The sequence below is a fragment of the Protopterus annectens genome, chromosome 6.part1, assembly GCF_019279795.1.
Source record: "Protopterus annectens isolate FY-2018-M chromosome 6.part1, PAN1.0, whole genome shotgun sequence".
In the NCBI taxonomy this organism is placed as follows: domain Eukaryota; kingdom Metazoa; phylum Chordata; order Ceratodontiformes; family Protopteridae; genus Protopterus; species Protopterus annectens.
The window spans coordinates 371,200,031-371,221,231 of NC_056738.1; the positions used below are offsets into that span (position 1 = coordinate 371,200,031).

General features: G+C 41.6%; 1 protein-coding gene across 1 annotated transcript in view; it reads right to left on the reverse strand.

Annotated features, from left to right (window-relative positions):
• The window catches only part of LGALS12 (galectin 12), a 588,927-nt gene extending 568,365 nt beyond the window's left edge, over positions 1-20,562 (reverse strand). The window contains exon 1 of the mRNA XM_044075786.1: positions 20,316-20,562. Coding sequence (XP_043931721.1) covers positions 20,316-20,402 — 87 coding nt within the window. The 5' untranslated portion in view covers positions 20,403-20,562. The remainder of the gene's footprint in view (positions 1-20,315) is intronic.
• Positions 20,563-21,201: the final 639 nt, after the last annotated feature.

The following is a 21,201-nucleotide window of genomic DNA, read 5'->3' on the forward strand; positions in this document are numbered from 1 at the left end:
ATATCTATGGCCATCAGGTACAAAATCCCTTTTACACGAGTAAATAAGGAGGGACAAAACAAGCTTCTGTTCTGCAGTCAGACATCAGGAATACCTCCACCATTCTCTCCCAGTCTTTTGTATTCTCAGTAGGGTTTGCATGTATAACTGGTAATAGTGCGACAAACATACAAGGTCCTTGGTTGCTGTATGCACCTTTGTCATTACACTTGGCTGAGTGGCAGAGAGCTCATTTAGTTTCCTCCTCTGCTTCAAGCAAATTGAAAGCAGCTCCTTCAGCTTTTGACTGAGTGACTTTCTGATTATATTTCTGCTTTAGATGCTAAAAGTCATAACTTTGGCTATTGGCTCTGCGGCCCTTACAAGCCTAGCCAAGAAGTCAGCCCCCTATGCCACTGTCCAGCAGAGACACAGGTGGAATCCCAGGAGTGTATTTTCTGTTCCCCATCCAGTTATTCATGAGTTACTCTGCTTTATGTGGAGAGGGAGTCTATTCCTCAAAAGGGTGGAGTCACTGGGACACAAATCTGTCCTGCCAACAAGTCCTATTGATGTTACAGACCAGGTTGAGGTCGCATGTACAGGTTACTCGAGTGGAGCTTGACTTGCAGATGTGCAGCAGTCCCATCAGGGCAGGATCTAAGATTGTGTGGCATGCCACACAGAGGTCACCTCTGAGCAGTCTGTAGGAGACAAGAGTAGAGGGACAGGGCTTTGAGCCTATGTAGGGTAGATGTTTGAGGCCTGGATTCTCCGGGTGAGGAACCTCTGTGGTCTCTCCAGCTGCTGCATGTGCTTTGTGAGGTACATGCTAAATGGGGCATTGCACTCAATAATGATTCTTATAAGGGAAGAATACAGGGATGTTATGACCACCTTGTCCCTGGATGAGATACCCTTACTAATAAGGTGGGCCATGTAGAAAGCTTTCTGTACAACGGAGGCAATATGGTGGTCAAACGTCAGCTTGCTATTAACCTGGGTGCCCAAGTCCCTCACGACTGATTGCGTGCGTAGTGCCTTATTATGAAATGTAATAATTTGTGGGGACATCACTCTCCCCAAAAAGGGATGATGATTTAATTTTTTCACACCAAGTTTGAGGCCATGTTTCTGGCACCAGTCATTTGTTTGGGTGACACCCACTTGCAGGATGTCCACATCACTAGGGGAATTGATGACAGTACCCAGCTTGCAGTCATCTGCAACCTTGGTCAGCTATAGCCCACTAAATTTGGCCTGCACCTCTGAGAAGCATATCCCAAACAGCAGAGGCCTCAAGACCGATCCCTGGGGTACACCGCTTGTTACGGGTCTACTACTTGAGGTGATTTCACCTATTTTGATTAGGTGGGTTCTATCAGTGAGCCAGTTTGCTACCAGTCTGGTAACATATGATTGATGCCTAGCTGAGAGTGTTTACCTGTTAAATCTGAATGGGGAATAGTATTGAAGGTCTTAGCCAGGTGGTGTGCACCATCTTCCCCTCGTCTATGGCCTTGGTGACTGTCTGAAAGAAGTCAACCAAATTTAACAGGCATGACCTTCCCTTGACAAAACCAAACTGTGTGGTATCAAGTGTCTGGAGGTTGTCAATGTCCTTGTTAAGGAGGTCCATGATAATCAGTTTCATGGCCTTGCAGATCAGGCTAGTTAGGCTGATGGGTCTATAATTTTCCAGCTCGATGGATGCACCACCTTTGTGCAAAGGTATGACAGTAGCCGTCCTCCACTCTGTTGGGACGGAGCCTGTACTCAGGCTTTGGTTGAATAGAGTGCCTAATGGTGCTGCAAGTTCCTGCCCAAGTTCATGTAGGATGCAGCCTGGATGTTATTTGGTCCCATGAAGGCAGTATTTTTTTTTCCTTTTGAGAGGGCAGTGATGACTTGCTCCCTAGAGATAAGGGGAGGGGGGCAGGTACAGTGAATGTCCTGTTTTACCAATGGGACAGAGGAGTGAAGTTTTCATTCAACCTGTCTGCCAGCAGGTTGTCTATATCTACAGGGTTTGTGTATGTGATGTCCTTGACCACCAGTTCTGAGCATATCTGGGTGCTTGTCTTGAGATTGTGGACATATGTGAAGAAAGCCTTATGATTGTCTTTAGTAGATGTGGCCAGTTTGGACTCGAAGTTTGCTTTGGAAGATTTCACTATTGCTCTTGCTTGTTCAGGCTGAGGAGAGAATGCTTCCAATTCGACACCTGCTCCTTCTTGGTCCTGGACAGCAATTCTTCCTTTTATTATAGAGTTTATTTATTTAGATGTCCACTAGACAGGTTTATTCTTCCTCAAGGAGGATTTCACAATGTGTAGTATTTCATGCAGCTATATAAATGCTCATATAGTAATTTGGTGTAGGTTTGGACATTATGTGCCAGTTCCTGTGGAGGAGGAGGGGGTTGTGAAGCTGTTTATACCTTCCCTCAGGAAGGTGTAATCAGCTTTAGAGAGTTTTTTTTTTGTTTGACCCTAGCCTGGGGGGGGGGGGGTGTCAGGGGAGATAGTGACTTTTGAAAGTCACTGCTTTGTGGTTGGATCTTACCAGGGATAATGACACTGTGGGGGGGTTGTCTTGTCAGGGAGATAGCAACTTCGAAATGACTGCTTTGTGGTTGGACACTGTAGGTATGTTGCAGTGGTTACTCATGTTGGTTAATACCAAGTGTCCAAGATGTTTTCACCTCTTGTAGGGGTGTCAACCAACTGGTCCAAGGCATTTTGGGCATTTGTGTTTTGGCATTAGTATTTCTTCCAATCTATGGTTGGATAGTTAAGACGTCGCCCAGGACCAGGGTAAAGGATTGAATCTTGATAGATTCAAAGAGGTCTAGATAGGTGGACTGGGCATCTTGAGTCAGAGTTGGAAGACTGTAGCTAGCTATGACTTGAATAGGGGTCTTGTCAATTAACTGCACCTATATTGCAACTCCACCTCCTTTTGGTTTTGCTGCCCACAGTTTGGGGTCTGAATGAATGATAGGATGAGTAACCTTGTATGACTGGGGTACTCTCCACAGCTTTGAACCAGGTTTCTGTGACTGCACAAATGTCAACTTCTTCCACAGTTAAGAATGCTTGCAGTGAGTGCAGTTTCATGTTTAGACTACTAGAGTTTAGCAGCATGACCTTTAATTTACATTTTGATGAAATTTTCATGTTGGTAGTTTTGAGCTCATGGCATTGCCTAAAAAAAAAAAAAAAAGGAGGCACATTGGGGGAGGCTGGAGCCTGAAGCCCAAAGGAGACAGATGCAGGCCATCTCTGGCAAAGCATCGTGGCTTGTCAATCATGTCATCCCAGGCTGTCAGGTACTGGATCCCCTTGGAAGGACACCAGAAACTAAGCCAATTGTTAAAGTCAATCATTTTCTGTTTGTATTGAGGCATCATTCTGGGTGACTGTAAAATGCTGCTTAAGGCTAGTAACATACCTGCCTGAGACACATACTCAGGATCATGCCTCTCTTCATATAGTCCAGGGAGGTACGTCTCAAGTCATTCACTCCAACATGGACTAAATAGTACCTGTTGAGAGACTTGAGTGCATAGGTGATGAGGTGGATTCTGGCACCCAATAACTAACTAGGACTTTCTCCTTATCCAGCCTCATGAGGGGACATCTGTCTCTCTCACAATGGAGTCTCCTATGACTAAGATGTTGGGTTTATGTTTAGGTCTTAGTGGCTGTGAGACACAGGTGTGTGGACTATGTGTGGTGGGCAGTGGAGTCGGCGTACGTTCATGCCTCAAAGTCTCTTGTTTGGGTAGGCTTTCATTGAGGACCTCTGCATATGTGGGGGTGTGTTGTGTAGGTGTGGGTGGTGTTCATGTTGCCACCCTTCTTAGTCCAGACATACCAGTTTGTGAGAGAGAGAGAGAGAGAGAGAGAGAGAGAGAGAATGTCCATATCAACCAGACTGGCAGGAGAAAATGTAGGAAATTGTCCATCCATATTGGTCAGAAACTGAAAAAGCTAAGCAGGTAAAGGGAGGAAGGTAAGAGTAATACTACTAGATGATAACACAAGTGCTACTAAGGGAAAACTTGTAGCTGGAATGCCTCAAAAAGGGTTAAAAACAGTACAGCTGAAGCTCTGGATGCAGCAGACCTGTACCTAGACTTATGGTTAAGAACTCAGTAAGAAAGAAAAATGAAGCACAGATTAAATCACTTGTATTCAAAAGAATAGAACTTGCAGCATGAAAAACTACAGTTAAACAGCAACAAAATGCAGCTAAACAGTAATGAATTGCATAGATAGCAATGAAATATAGTTAATCAGTAGATTGCTTTGAAGCAGTAGCTCACAATCACAACAGTAACAGACAGCAGAAATAAAGCAGTGATTTAGTAGAATACTGTCATCCACTTAGTGAGGTTACCAACAAATAGCAATAAATATGGCAAACTAAATGCAGATGAACCAACCACAAGCAGCAAATTTAAATAGAAAGAGGTACAGTTTTCACTTTCTACTAAAAGAGACAGAAGATAAGAGAATTCAATGTTAAGAAGCTAGCTAAAGGGGTGGGCCTTTATTAAGTTCTCACCATAAAAAGAAGAATGTGCTGATGTAACGTGACTGGGGGGAGTGTCCAGTATCACTTTTATACTACAGGAGAGCAACTCAAAGCCACCAAGAGTTAAGACCACCACAGCAACTGGGCGAATGGGTGGGACAAAAAACAGTACACAGACATACAGTAAAACAGAAGTGCTGAAAACAGTTGAAAATAAGCACCTTTTCTATCTTGAATTTAATTTTACTGCATACCTCAAACATCACTCCTATATGCCCAGTTTCTTAGCTGTTCAAATACCGTTTAAATCGCGAGCCCCCTTCAAGAATACACGTCTCTCAGCTCTAGTTTAAAACAGTCTCACCAAGGAATGCTGCCTAGGGGAGGTTGGCAGTTCTCCAACATGCCCTTCTTAATTTTTTCATCATCATTTACAGTCAAGGAATCCATGCTTCATGCTCTTCCCTGCATCTCCTTACAATGAGGCATACCTCTCTACTGGTCAGAGTGTCTTAGAATGTCCACATTTTTACCTCATATTTTTAGTTTGTTCCTCATAAAATTTGTGTTTTTTGGCAAAACAAGGATTAAATCAAGAAATAATGACAAAGTTTCAGAATTCATAACCTTCAGAAAATACATGCCAACACAAAACCTGTTACTCTACCAAGTTTATGAGCCATATTTAAAATCTGTCCCTTCTTCTAGGCCTTAGTCACATTATTTTCGGATTTGTCCAGATTTTTTGTGCAAAGAGGTTGACAGGTGCACACACAGGTTTAAAGTAAAGAGTGGTTACTATTACTGTTGGGCACTTAAATGACTAAGTGTGACATGCTCGACTGCGGGTGGGCTGGATCAAAACTGCCTATAGCTCTTGGAAGGAGAATTAAATGTGAGTAAATGTTTTCAGCTGTGCAAGAAAAGTAGCAGTTTTGCACTTCTTGTTCACCTGAAGTCATAGTCTCATGTTTAATGCGCTTAATCACAGCACTGAATACTACTAATTCAGTACCACAATTAAGGTGCAGACAAAAGCACTGCATATAGTCTGTCTTAAAGTTCTACTGGTTTGAATGCAATAATGCAGTTCACACAGGGGGTGCAGCAGACATAATTAACACCACAACATGCTCTGTCAGAGATAATGGATCATGGAATATATCAGCTCCATCTTCATCTAGCACTTAGCTATTTCAGAGCAGTCAGAAATCTCACTTGACCAGAGAGGAGAGGTTATGAAAGTGTAAGCTTCTTCATTAAGACTGAATAACCTACACATTTCCGGGGGGCTGAACTGCTCGCTCATCTGTGCAAGTACATTTCCATACATATGACTGTCACTCACTGGAGGGGATCATCATGTGAGTGATTGAATTTATAGTGGCACTGTAATCACCCATGAGTAACACTTTGGAATCACCTTCATTAATAATCAACACATTTTGTACTGACAAAATTGATTAAGTGTTCAGGAGAATCAAAATGACGAACATAGAAACATATTTCTCTCATCTGCCCTGAAATGTAGGGAAACTATCCATCATCCCACTTTTCTATTGGCTGTCACCTCAGTTTACTACTCATATGCAAAGTAGAGGGCAGCCCCAACTTTTTGCTTCCTAAACTATTCTTTTAATTGTACTTGTGTGGCAAGTTACAAAAACAGGAAAACAAAATTAAACCGAATAGAATTAATCAGTTTCATGTAAAATAAGCTACACTTGAAATAGCCACAACCCACTAAGGTCCTAACCTGCATTGCTAAGAAACAAAGTCCACAAATCTCCTAGTGTTAAGTTAATACTGCTAAATGGTATCAACAGGGAAACTCTTTTTCATTGCTGTCACAGAAACTACGGAAGGCTCTCACCCCCCCCCCCAAATACCTTTAGGTTTTCTTGTCCTTATGTCCTCCCATCTTACACTTCCATTGTTTCTTCATCCTGACTAAACCCATGAACCACTCCGTGGACTGGCATCACAGCACTCCGGGCACACCTTGTATTTAGTCCTAGACTAATCATCCTCTGGGTCAATTGCCTCCATAACTTTCTGAATACCCAGATTAACATCATCAAATGATGCCAAAACCTTATACTTGTTAGGATTGGACATGCCACAGAATACAGGACATGCCACAGAATACATTTTATAACTTTATACTTAACAGATCTGCCTCAAAATTCCATATTCTCCATTACAGCAGGATGGTTAGTATGAGGTACTGGGTTACTGGAGGGTACCGATGCAAATATCCCCAGCTCTTTAGTGTGTTCAGATCTCTCACCATATGACTGTCCAGCTGATTCATAGATACATTGGCCCAATTCACCCCCATTTCTATAGCCAGTAGCCTTCCCCATACAATTCACTTCAAGAGTAGAATCTTGAGACGTGAAGACCAGATGCTTCTTTTACTCAATCAAGGTATCAAAATCTGAAAAATCCAAGAACCCATTCTTATATATTCGATAGCATCAAGTCATGGAAGTTTTATATTTCTAACCTTTCAACAGAAACTATCAACCTTCCTTAGAAGCAGTTTAATACCTTCTTTAATCTTTAAAGTTCAGAAGCTTGTAGATTATTTGCCATGGTGAGGAATCAAGGGGGACCAGGGGAATATAGTGTAGAAAGGTTGTAAAGGTCAATGAACTACCTAGCCAAGTCTAAATGCAAATTTCTGGGCAATCTATCTACTACGAAAGCACAGTCTTCAGTTCCCGTGCTCTGCTAGCTGCACCAGCTAAAGGTTATTTAGCTTACTTCTATTCCCAAGCCCTAAATTTTGCTTTTCAACTCTTACACAATGATCACGTACCCCCACCTTACCAGCACAGTCCAGAATATTCATGATCACCACTGTTTCTAGAAAAGTAACAAGAGTTGCACTTGTGCTACAAGTTGTTGCTGGTACTGGAAGTTTTCAGTCTTAATGGCAGTCACATCTTCCAGCAGGTAGCAAGAGTATCTAATTTCACCATTAATTCCAGTATACATTGAAGACAGCATGTTAAATTAAAGTTCTGTATGACAAGTCTATAAATTATAAAGGTACATTGTCAACAGGACAAATGCTGCAAGTACTAGGACTAAAGTCTTCCCATACTACTAAGCACAATTCCCCTGTCCCACCATGCACTGTTATACCCTGCCTCTTCAGATCTCCCATTGATGCATTACGGCCAGTTATCCGTAGAACAAGTGAAAGAACACTCTATACCAGTTAAACCAAAGAGAATGGTAAGAGAGGATAAGATACAGAGGACGGCCCTCCCTCTTACATACATGTTGTTATGGTTAAAATGCATAATTTCCAGTATCAAGTATTAAAGAGGTTAATTTTCTGAAACAAATGGATAGAATACCTAGCAAATCCTTGGCCATGAATACCCAAGAGAACATCCCCAAACTATGGTGCCCCCCCCCCGCTCACAAAAAAACATGAAATCCAGCTTATAGTGCCTTAAAAGATGTTCAGAAAAGACCGGGTGGCTGTTGCACAAATTTTATCCATGGATGCATGACTAAAGATGTCTACAAAGCTCATTTGTGTTTGGTGACATGCGTACTAAATAAAGATACTTCCCATAGTTAGTTAATATGGCAACAATGTAGGCAATCAATCATTTAACCAGCATCACCTTGGATACTTACTGTGGCTAGCTTTGTTTTAGAAGAGGAAATTGTTGTGTGTTAGACAACTTTCATCCCAGTAATGTAAAATCTAAGCTTCCAATGTACATCCATGCAATGGAGTAGATCTTCTCCCTGGTTAGAATTCTCAGGAAAGAAAATAGGTAAGCTGACGGACTTCTTTAAGTTAGCTCCTTATCATGAAAAAGAGGTGTGTTACAGTCAAAACTATCTATGAAAGACTAGATATCATGCCCACAGACAGAAGAAAGTTAATTTGCCCTTATACGTGTATGTGGCCTCTAAGAAGATAAGAGGATCTGTAAAACTTGAGTAGACAAAGATGGGGTGCCAGCAATAGGTGGAAATGGAAAAGCTGAACCACGAGTGTGAGCGAATGAATATTCATCAGAAATGTGCCAGTAAGAGGATGACTTTAATGGGGTGCAAGTCTAAGGGCTTCTTCAGGAAAGTAAAGAAGTAGAGGAAATTAAGTCTGCTGAAACCAGTAGGGTGCTCTTAAGTGGATTTGCCTTATGGATGAACCTCAATCAGAAGAGGTTGGGGGAAAAGTATAATGGAACAAAGGAAGCCAGCTCTGAAGGACAGCATCCTTGGGATAACCTCCCAGTGGTGGAATATCATCAAACAGCAGGTCAGAGAGGTTTACCCCAAATATGGAAAAATCTGCAAGTCACTGTATAGCTAACAGACCATTTTGAGGGATGTCAGACAGTGACTCAGTCTGTCTGTATGAGAATTGTCTAACCCTGAAATACGAGTAGCCACTTGGAAATACAGTACAAGGTCACTGACAGACTCTCATCAATTGTCAGCCATGGAATATAATCAAAAATGAATGTTGAAGAATCTGAGCAGAAGAGAATGCCTTGACAAAGTCAAAAAGTTAAACTCCTACATCATCACAGAGCTGGTCATCTAAGCATGGCAAGCTCTTCTCTTTGCAGCCCCTGGTGGCCTGTACTGAGACACACAAATAATATTAGCTACTGATTTGGGATTGAATGGAAGCATCTAGAATTGGGAATAGGGAGGACTGGCCACTACACTGTAGTGCATGTGTCTTCTGTATGCAAGTAAGAGTTTTGAAAGTCTAAAGTACATATCCAGTCTCCTTCCAGTAATAAGTATGGAAGGCTGGTCTGCACCATGACCATTTGAAAAGATTACTAGAAATTAAGCTAATTAAGTCACTGAAGTCTAGATTTAACCTTAAAGGCCAAGCCTTTTTTAGATGCCAAAAAGAACCTAAAACAGCAGTTTAAAACTTTCTGATCTAGTAGAACCTCTCGGTTGGTTAATTTCAATAAAATATTTAAACTGCCCTTCCTTGCAACAGTAATAGGACAGGATGGTAAAAAAAGAAGGTGATCGTAAAAGGGATACAGTACCCTCTGGATAATACTGTTCTGATCTCATGTCCTTGAGGATGTAAGTGCAACACATTATGTAGATTGACAGATTAGACTGTTGCTGCCTTCAGACTGGAACAGTCAGTTAAAGCCCCAAGACTGTCTACCCGTGGTTGGATCATACTCGTCCAAGAGGCACCAAGGATCTTTGCTTCTGGGCCTGTAACCCTGATAAAGTTGCTGTAGTTGTTGGACTTCATTCATGCTTCCTCCTGCTAAGGTTCACCCAGTTTGCTTCACCAAATCAACGCAGAGTGCCGAGTCCTGCACATCTTTGAAAAGTGTACTGCAGAAAGCAGAATTATACACCCACAGCTAAGGGAGTCTTGCAGTTCTCCACGTTTTTCAGGTTACTTCCATACAACCCTTCCAAGAATGTCTAGATAAAAAAAAAATGGGCATCTAAAAACAAACAAACAGTCACTAATATCTTCAAGCAAAAGTCCATATCTGCCTAAGTACTTGGGCTTCAGGCCAGTTGTTTTACACTGATTTGTAGTCTACACTCTTGTGGGAGGAGAGAGTAGCCTCCGCCCTTCTGAGTTGGGAATTGCTGGTTGAAGGCTTACTATGACCGTTGTTCTGAAAGTGTCTTGTTCTGGTTTAAGCACTTGGGTTCCAAAACAGTTATTTTACATTAGGAAGATTCTAAGTTGGGAACTGCTGGTGAAGGCTTATTGTGCCTGTTATTTTAAGTGTTTCTGTTCTGGTTTGAGCACATGGGTTCCAGACCAGTTATTTCACACTACGAAGGTTTGTGGTCTACACTCTTGTGGGAGTATTCTACTGAATTGCTGATTTAAACTTTCACTTTCTGCATTTTGAATTTCTACAACTTCTGCATTTTACAGCATAGGCTAGATTCAGGCTGGCTGAATCTAGACTGTTTAGCATCATGTGAGCACTAAAACCAGCCATCATACATTAAGAAAGCCCTGCACTCTTGTGGCAGAAGTGTGCAGCCAATGACCCATCTTAGTTGGGGATTGCTGGAATAAGGCTCAGTCTTGGGCTTTCCCTTTGGTTACTTTGCTTAAAGTCATTTAACTTTGCTTGCATTTAAACATTGTGTTTGCATGGATTTACACCCAATTTACTGGGATTGCTCAGAGATTGCACTGTTGTCTTGCGAGCAACTCAGTTGTGCATTGTGAAGTACTGATGCAGTTTTCTACCCCTAGCTTTCCCTAGAATAGCTGCTTTTTGTTAGTCTTACAGCAAAACCTGGTCCATCTAGCCCACCCCCACTAGTTACTGCAGTATATACCTGCCATAATGGATGGATGGACAGTTACCATTTCTCCAGCCAGCCGGATTGACATGGGCATCTTGAGGCAATGTAGAAATTGCCTCATATACTGACGACCAGTTACTACTAAAAACAACAAATACAGCATGTGAGAGATGTATCTCTACTATGAATTTGGAATCCATTCTCTCACATAAGATGCATCTCTACTATGAATTTGGAATCCATTCTCTCACATAAACCAGATATCAAACAGGCTGTCGGCACACACACACACTTCACCTCTTGCACATAAAGCTCACAACATACAAACTCATATGGGGAGGTACTCGCTAGAAGCCTACCTAAAGATCAGAGACTTCCCAAGCGCAAACCTATTGCAAACACTGCAGACCCAAAAAAATCCACTACACATAATACAAAACAGTGTCTCAGCCAATAAGCCCCTCAAGGCAAAACATCTCAAAAATGAAATGTCTTAGTCATAAATCACTCCACAGTGAGACACAAAGATGTCCCCCTCACCAGGCTGGACAAGAAGGTCACAGTCAGCTGCCTGTCAGGTGCCAGGATCCATCAGATCGCAAGTGCACTCAAGCCTCTCAACAACAAGCACCATTATGATTCTGTCATAGTCCATGTTGAAGAGAATGACTTGGGACATACCTCACAGGACTATATGAAGAGGGACATGACTGAGCTCTGTGTGCGTGTCCCCCAGGCAGGTACATCCCTAGCCCTAAGCAGCATTCTACCTTCACCCAAGGTGATGCTTCAATATAAACCAAAAATGATTGACTTCAACAATTGGCTTAGCTTCTGGTGTCAATCCAGGGGGATACAATCAGCCTGGGAAGATATGGTCGACAGACCACGCTGCTTTGCCAGGGATGGTCTTCAACTATTGCCTCTTTTTATCACTGGCAAAGGTACTTGCCTCCCTTTTTAGGCAATGTCACAACAACAAAATTCCCAGATGTAAACCAATTCACTTGAGACAAACTCAAACTCAATGTTATGCTGATTAATGCTAGGAATCTAAACCAGAAACTGCATTCACTGGAAGCACTACTTGCCTTGGAAGATGCCGATGTCTGTGCTGTCACTGGTTCAAGACCACAGACAACACCCCAGCCATGCAAGGCTACAATACCTTCCACATGTACAAACCTCAAAACGAGCAAGAAAGAATCAAAGGTGGAAGTGTATCCATCTTCTTTAAAGACAAATACACCTCAAGACCGGTCAAAAAGTACAACTACCTAGAGCTACGTCCAACTAACTACAGGCAAAACCCCCTTCCATATCACTGTTAGCTATAGGTCCCCCACCATGAACCATGAGAACCACTCTGCCTACCTGGACCTACTTCACTCACTCACTATACAGCCTAACACCTTGGTCATGGGTGATTTCAACTATCCTTCTATCGAATGAGAGTCATATATGAGCACAAACATACGTGCTTGCTCTAAGGTTCCTGGACTTTGTTAATACAATTGCTCTGGAACAGATAGTCTGCATCCCCACAAGGGACTTACATGTTCTAGACTTAGTACTCACCAACATAGGGGGTCTCTGCACCACCCCATGTGTGTTGCCATCCCTGGTAAGGTCGGATCATAGATCAGTCTCATAAGTAATGGATCATACCTAACCCCCCCCCCCCCAAGCAATAAGGATGAAAATGTCTCCAAAGCAAAACTATAGCCTCTTAAGCGATGGCATAAATAACTTCAAATCCCCTGCTACCACTGTCAGCAATGACTCCTATACAGAGTTATAAACAAATGCCCTGTAGAAACACCTATACAAATCTACAGACTCTGCTATACCGGAATGGATCAAAACAAGGGCCTTAAAAAAAAAATAAATAAATAAAAAGCCACCCTGGTGGACAACAAACATAAAGAAGTTATACAACAAGAGGAAGAAACCAATGTCTAAGAACAAGAGGGAACTGACTCAGGAGAGGAAGGACACCCTCCACAGCTTGAACAAGCAAATTAGTTATCTTGTAAAGTCCTCTAAAGTCAATTATAAAGCTAAACTAGCATCTCTAGCCAAGGATAATCACAAGGCGTTCTTTAGCTATGTCAGAAATCTAAAAAGGGAAGGCCCAGCTTTGTGCCAAACTAGTAGTGGACAGTACCACTCATACAGACTCTCAGAATAGTCACCCTGCTAGACAGATTTGGTGCAAACTTCACTCCCCTGTCCCCATCAAACATAGCCCAAAGCATACCTAAAACACAGCCTCTATGGGACCACACAACATCCCAAGCTGCCTACTAAATGATCTAAAACAGGACCTAGTAGAACCACTTGGCACCTTCTTTAACCACAGTCTAAGTACTGGCTTTGCCCCAGCAGAGTGAAAACAGTAACAGTAATTCCCTTGCCAAAGGGGGTCCATCAAATGACCCTGGGAACTATAGACCCAGAAGCCTAACCAACCTCATCTGCAAGGCCAGAAACATAATCATAATGAAGCCATTCAACAAAGACATAGGTGACCTTGAAACTCTTGATCTGACCCAATTTTACTTTGTTAAGGGTAGATCATGCTTATTAAATCTGGTGGACTTTGACAATGTCACCAAAGCCCTGGATGAAGGCAAAACAGTACATACAGTCTATCTTGACTTAATCAAGTCTTTTAACACAATCCCCCACTCAGGCATCAATGAGAAACTCACTCAGCTGGGAATTAACCCGTTTATCACTACATGGGTAGCCAACTGGCTCAATGACAGAATGCATACAATCAAAGTTGGGGATTCCACCTCTACCAGTAGACCAGTTACCAGCGGTGTACCACAAGGATCTGTGTTTGGCCCCCTACTATCTGGAATCTATTTCTTAGAAGTTCAGGTGAAAATAAATGGCCTGTGACTTAAGTTCGCAGGTGACTGCAAACTGCGTGCAATCACAGAGACCCCCAACGATGCTGACATACTACAAAAAGGGCTTACACTGACAAATGACTGGTGCCAAGGCCACGGACTTAAACTAAAAACACACAAAAAATGCATTATCACCTCTTTCAGAAAAGGGGAAGTCCCTGCAAATTACAATATTAACAGTACCCCCCTTAGCTCAAACCCTATGGTGAGAGATTTGGGGAAAACAGATTGGCAGGATAATAGCACCCTTAAATTCGATCACCATGTGTCCACAGTGGTAAAAGCCAAGGGTGTTATAACTTCTCTATATTCATCCTTTATCAGACCACTATTAGAGTACAACACTCCCTTCTGTATGTATCTTACCAGACACCTGCAGCAGCTGGACAGACCTCAGAGGTTTCTCACCAAGAAAATTCAGAGCTTTCAACACAATGACCTACATGGACAGACTGAAGGCCCTGTCACTGTACTCTGTATCTTATAAGCTGGTGACAGGTGACTTGTGCCTGGCCTACAGAGCAGTCTTAGACATTGCCAATCTTCAAGACAAATGGGACAAGATTCACCCCCTGTACAAATCTTAACCTAGCCTGTAACATTAACAGGACTTTCTGGAGAGACAGCTAGGTCTCCCCACAGATAACAGGACTTTTTCTGGAGAGACAGCTAGGTCTCCCCACAGATAACAGGACTTTTTCTGGAGAGACAGCTAGGTCTCCCCACAGATAACAGGACTTTTTCTGGAGAGACAGCTAGGTCTCCCCACAGATAACAGGACTTTTTCTGGAGAGACAGCTAGGTCTCCCCACAGATAACAGGACTTTTCTGGAGAGACAGCTAGGTCTCCCCACAGATAACAGGACTTTTTCTGGAGAGACAGCTAGGTCTCCCCACAGATAACAGGACTTTTTCTGGAGAGAGAGCTAGGTCTCCCCACAGATAACAGGACTTTTTCTGGAGAGAGAGCTAGGTCTCCCCACAGATAACAGGACTTTTTCTGGAGAGAGCTAGGTCTCCCCACAGATAACAGGACTTTTTCTGGAGAGAGAGCTAGGTCTCCCCACAGATAACAGGACTTTTTCTGGAGAGAGAGCTAGGTCTCCCCACAGATAACAGGACTTTTTCTGGAGAGACAGCTAGGTCTCCCCACAGATAACAGGACTTTTTCTGGAGAGACAGCTAGGTCTCCCCACAGATAACAGGACTTTTTCTGGAGAGACAGCTAGGTCTCCCCACAGATAACAGGACTTTTTCGAGAGACAGCTAGGTCTCCCCACAGATAACAGGACTTTTTCTGGAGAGACATCTAGGTCTCCCCACAGATAACAGGACTTTTTCTGGAGAGACAGCTAGGTCTCCCCACAGATAACAGGACTTTTTCTGGAGAGACAGCTAGGTCTCCCCACAGACTGCAACTCCTCTGGAACAAACTCCCAATTCATGTAAAGACAGAGTTCCTCAATGACCCTATTTAAGCACAACTTGGACAACTGGATGAAGACCATAAATTTATCCCAGGAGTGTCAACTATGTCCGTCTTGGATAAGGGCAGTCAGTGCTGATCACAGACTCACGCTGCAAATATAAACCATATAACTTGGTCAATAAAGAAAGAATGTTATAACATGACTAGGCTTATAAAGGCCCTAGGGCAAATAGTCTAGTAACCTCCTATGAACTGATGAACAGCCATTGTGGATCCTTCCCTAGTACTTTAAGGGGTGCACACCAGCAGACTGATTATATTTTCTAAATTCCCATCTAGTAAACCCAACTGGCAATTCCTCTAGAGTATGGTGAATGCTAGTTCGGTCTCAATAAACTGCAGAGAGTGCACACGATACTGCCTGCACAGATAACAGGGTTGATGCGTAAACCCACTTCAAGTCTATCTATGTTTAGCCATTACTTGTGTATGGGATGGAAGTGGGGTTCTGTGGCATTACAGCCTTCTTTATGATCACAGCAGAATTATATCATACTAAAACATCTTAAAAACACTCAAACCCACTAGCCTAGCCGCAGACAATCTGCCATCACAATTTCTGAAACTTGCTGCAGAGGTCATTGCATACTCTTTATCACTTAAAACCAAGTCACCCTACACTGGAAAATCTCCTACATCACTCCCCTGCATAAAGGCACAAACTCCAGACCCATTGCCATCCTTTCACCTCTAACTAAAATGCATCCACACCCAGCTCTTAAATAATATAATATTTTATCCAATAACCTCCTCTCTCATTCACAACATGGTTTTCGCCCCCACCACAGTACCACAACTGCCCTCCTCAGTTTTACCAACCCTATACTACAGAAACCTGGTTTTCGCCCCCACCACAGTACCACAACTGCCCTCCTCAGTTTTACCAACCCTATACTACAGAAACCAGAACAAACTCATTTCCGTTATCTTCTTAGACCTCATTGAGGCCTTTGACACAGTCTCACACCAGATACTACCTATCAGAGCTATCCACCTTAAACATCAGCCATTCTACCTTAGTATGGTTCCACAGCTACCTAACCAACCGGCAACAAGCTGTTAGATGGAACCAGGAACTGTCATCTCTACTCCCTGTTAACCCTGGAGTCCCACAAGCTTCCATGCTAGACCCCTAACCTTCAACATTATCACTAACCAAATGCATGAATCCACCCCTCTCGCCGCAGTTATCCAATAAGCAGATGACTCTACACTCTTGTGTAACGCACTCTCCCTCACACAACTACAGGATCTCACACAAGAATCGTTTTTAGCAGCAGAATCTTGGCTAAAAACAGCTAACCTTATACTGAACCCAAACAAGACCGACCAAATGCTTTTTCTTCCAACAAAGTCAGCCATATCCCAAACTTCTTTTCAATTACACTCCTCAAACAGTACAATCATAGCCACCACCTCCCAAATCAAGCTACTAGGTGTCACTATTGATAGGTGAATAGCCATTAAAAAAAAACTCACATCAAACTTGTCTCTCTACCGCACTAAGCCTTTTCTTACAAACCAAGCGAGACTAGACATCGCCAGAATTCACCTCCTATCCACTCTACTCTATGCTTCTATCCTCACCAGACTTAGCAAAACTGAACTTACCAAACTTGAATCTTGTTATAACAAAATAGCTAAGTTTTCTACAAACTCTCCACATAGGCCCCATCATTACTCCTCCCTAAAACAATTAAAATGGTTAGAACTTCCCCAACACCTTACCTACACCAAACTCATTCTCACCCACCATTTAATATACCAGCCAGAGTCCCAGCCTTGCAACACTTACTCCCAACAATATAGTAATACTCGATAACACCATTCTACACACAAAATCCTTCAAGTCTCCAAAAGCAACAATGCTTGGGATACCCTTTACTCACCATATTTCTAAAACCTGGAACACAATTCCTCAACACATTTTAAAATATTACAAACCCAACTCAATTCAAGAAACAGCTAAAATATCATTTATAAAGCAACTGAACCTGCTCCTGCATCTAGCCATGCTAATACATTTCCTACAAGTCTTTTTTTCTTACCCATTTCCTCCCATATCCCCCTAGAACAGTAACCACCTATAAACCCCTACCAATTTTGCCACAAATCTGTCTCTTCAAACCCCCCTCTCCTCTTTATCTGTACTAACCTAACAGAACTAAATTTCCCTCAAATGCTTATTATGTAATAATATAAAACTGTATACTCTGCAACTATGCTCATAATACCATCCTCTGATTTTTTTTTTTAATGAGATACCACTGATGCCAATGCATATTTCTATTATTACAATAATCTACTTTTTCTGTTACATTAATGTTTATTGTAACTTGTACATCTGGAGCTTCTCTCCCTGGGATTCAGCTGAAAACTGGCTTAATTCAGATGGACTATCCCGGTTAACAAATGTAAAATAAATGCTACAATGACTGTGCCATATAGGATGTTTAGCCAATGTCCCATCTACCTGTTGGTGGTAGCTCAGGTGGATGTAAAAGCGCTTATTGAAAAGAGTAGGGGGGATTCCTCTAGTGCTCTGGACAAATTTCTCATCTTGAAAAAGAGACTGTTAGCCTACCAGGACTAACCCAGTCAGCAAAGCACAAGTAAAAAGAAACCACAACAAACAGTTGTTGTCTTTCGGCTTTTCCCGGTTAGGGGTCACCACAGCCGGTCCGCTAATGATTGGCAGTAGAGTTTTACGTGCGGAGTTTCCAGCCCTGACGCACAACCTTTAACGAAGGTACGCCCATTCATGCATGTCTCCACAAAGAAGATGCTCTAGCTGAGAATCGAACAGGACAACATCTTACTGTGAGGCGACAACGCTACCGCAGCACCACCACCGCAGTAAAACCATAACAAGCAGTAAAAAAAATAATAATAAATAAATAAAACATTTTACTCACTTTCCAATAATGAACCAAATAAATAATGATACTACAGCACACAGTGTGGAAGCTTATTAGATTTGGATTTTTTTTCCCTAGCAGTCTTGATGCCAGATGCCTAGTCCTGCTGTTATTGAAAATGACCCCATCTCATCAGATCTAACCTACCATCAGTCAATCTATGTGTACCTTACAGAACCTCACTCAAGAAATAAACAAAAGTGAAGAGAAGTACAAATAGCTTTGAGCCTCATTACAGAAGTCAAGTACATCCAAAACACAAGCACAGCTACAAATTCAAACAGTAAACAAATATACATTTTATCAATTAAAATTATGTTAAGTAAAAGGAAATGAGAAATCATGTCATAAATTATTAGAAAGCTTTCAATATGGCTGGTTATCATGCACCGGTGGTACATGAATCATATTTTGTTTTGTTTCACTGTTACTCATAACCAGTGGAGCTCAGAACCAGTAATTACAGGCAGCTACTAAGTAGCACTAGCTACAGAGAACTAACCTCACAAGACTTAATTCTCATGTTAATCACATGCTGTCGCAACAGAAAAACATAAACAAGCTAAACATGTATACCATCTTCTCAAGGCCAACTGGAGAGCAACGGGTAATGGTTAACTTCTGAGTACAGCACCAGTTTTATTATTCTAATGCACTAAAAACACACAGCATGACCAATTTAGTTTACATTGGGTTTGACACGGGTCTGATGCTCTTTATTATTTCCATAGGCACGTCTAAATACTAGGGGAAAAGTTAAGTGTTTATAACTTTTTAAAAACTTAGACGTCTACACTCAATTTTATCTAAATTTCTACTTTATATTACCTTTGATTTGCCTTGTTTACATACCTCTCAACCTCTTACTGCAAGAAATCTGGACAAAGCCACAAACAATGGGGGGACAAAAGCCCCAAAATAGGGACACTTTAAATATTACTCTTACAAACTTAGAAAATTGGTAGAATTACAGGTGTTGCATTATCACGAATTTTCTGAAGGATGTGAAGTCTGAAACTCAACTGTTTGCTGTTATTTTCTGACTTCAGTCTGCAATAATTGGCCAATAAGTTGCCAGAAAAAAACACAATTAGAAATAAACCAAATATATGAGGCAAAAATCTGGGCAGCTGAGAGGTATACAAGCTGCTTACAGTAACATGTAAAAGTCCCACTTGGCCCAGTTCCTTTTTTTCAAAGACGTATTATCAAAAAACATCGGTAAGTTTACAAAGGGCCAGCCAGCATGGCTACGATCCACCGAAAAAAAATCACAGTTATGAACAATCACAATTTAACAAGCAGGGTTTAGGAACAATTTTTATACTTTTCATTTATGATGGGTGATAATTAGGTATATACTAAGTTCATTCACATCACACCAAAGCCTAAAGTGTATCCGGGTAGGGTCACCACCTGTCCCACTTTGTGAGGGACAGTCCCTCTTTGGGCAGTTGTGTCCTGACAAAAAAATTGTAAAATTGGAAAATGTCCTGAGATTTTAGGACAAAATTATTTCCTATATTTTATGTAATAGTTGCATAAAACAGTTATTCTGTATCAATTACCTAAATGTTATAAGAAACAGCGTAAGCAACTAAAATGCTACAATAATAAGCTTTTATTTAAGTTCTATCCTTTGTACTGACCGTGGGTAAGTGTCAGCCTGTAAAATCTGATGTTTGTACCAAAAATGTCCCACTTTGGCCATTTGAAAAGGTGGCAACCCTATATCCGGGAACAACTTTCTGAATGCTGCAGCGACGAACCAACGCTCTATGAAACATTTAAAGGAAAGCTTCGTGTAGTTTCGTTGCCGGCAGTATACAGTGACAAAAAAACAATTGCCGGTTTTAGGTAGCTGAAGTTACCAAAACTGTCAACAGATGACATGGAACTCAAAACACTTAACTCTTAACACTATATAAAGGTACAACATATACGAAGATTAAAAGATGAAATACCTTCCATATTGCAACGTCTACTGCTGGCTAAAAACTGTGAAAATAACTTTATAGTAACCAGTGCACACTTTTACACGCAAGACATTTGTCTTTAATGCTGTCCTGTTCAACCTATTTTTTCCTGACATGCCCCTAATCCGGTATCATAGCAAGTGCTTGTTTTTCTTTAGTCACCAATTCTTATCTCTTGACTCACCGGGTAGAAAACTGGAGGCTGAAGAAGAAACCGGGGAGACAAGGGAGCTTCCGGCAGCATCATAACTTTGTTAGAAGAGCCAAACATATCTAAAATCGTCTCAAGTTTTTCTATTTCACTCTTGCACTCCTAAACGCAGGGTTGATTGAATGGGTCTCCCCATAGCTTTTAAAGTTCCGCTGGGTCCTAAAACACTTTTTTCAGCTCAGCTGTTAATTTCCCAAGTGCTGTGAATGTGTCAGGACAACTTGAGTCATTCACGTTTTTTGCATACTATGAAACTTATCCGCCTGGCAGCAGCAAAAAAAAAAAAAAAAACATGTGATCTTTGTTACTGTATGCTCCCACATCCTCACGCGCAACATAACCTGGCTTCTAGTCTGGGCGGTTGGCACTGTCTGCGGAAAAGAATCCAGGCCAAAAACGTCAACTTTTCCAGCAATGTCAGCATACATTTAACAGTTAAATGTATGCTGCCTTTAAAAATTCTGTGCTGAGTAGTTTCTGTCTTTTTCCATATAACAGACAAAAGTGTTTTCTAAATGTACTGATTACATGTGCAAGTTTTCTTGACTATTTGTTTTCCTAGATACTGATTTAATCCCAAAACATTATATGAGCTGACGTGAATGAATAACTGATGACAATTTGTTGATTTGGCCGGCCCTGATGTATTGGCCCCAGGGCCCACCGCCTAACTCTGCCTTTAAACATGTTTCTTTCTCACAAACTGAAATAATTAAAAATCATTGATACCACTGGACTTTTAAAATCATAACAAAGGGTCAGAAACAGGAACATTTTCCAATTTTTCTAAATACAAAATCTTAAGTTAATGGATTGATTCCCTACCATATACTCTATAGTATTCAGGAGTAATGTATAG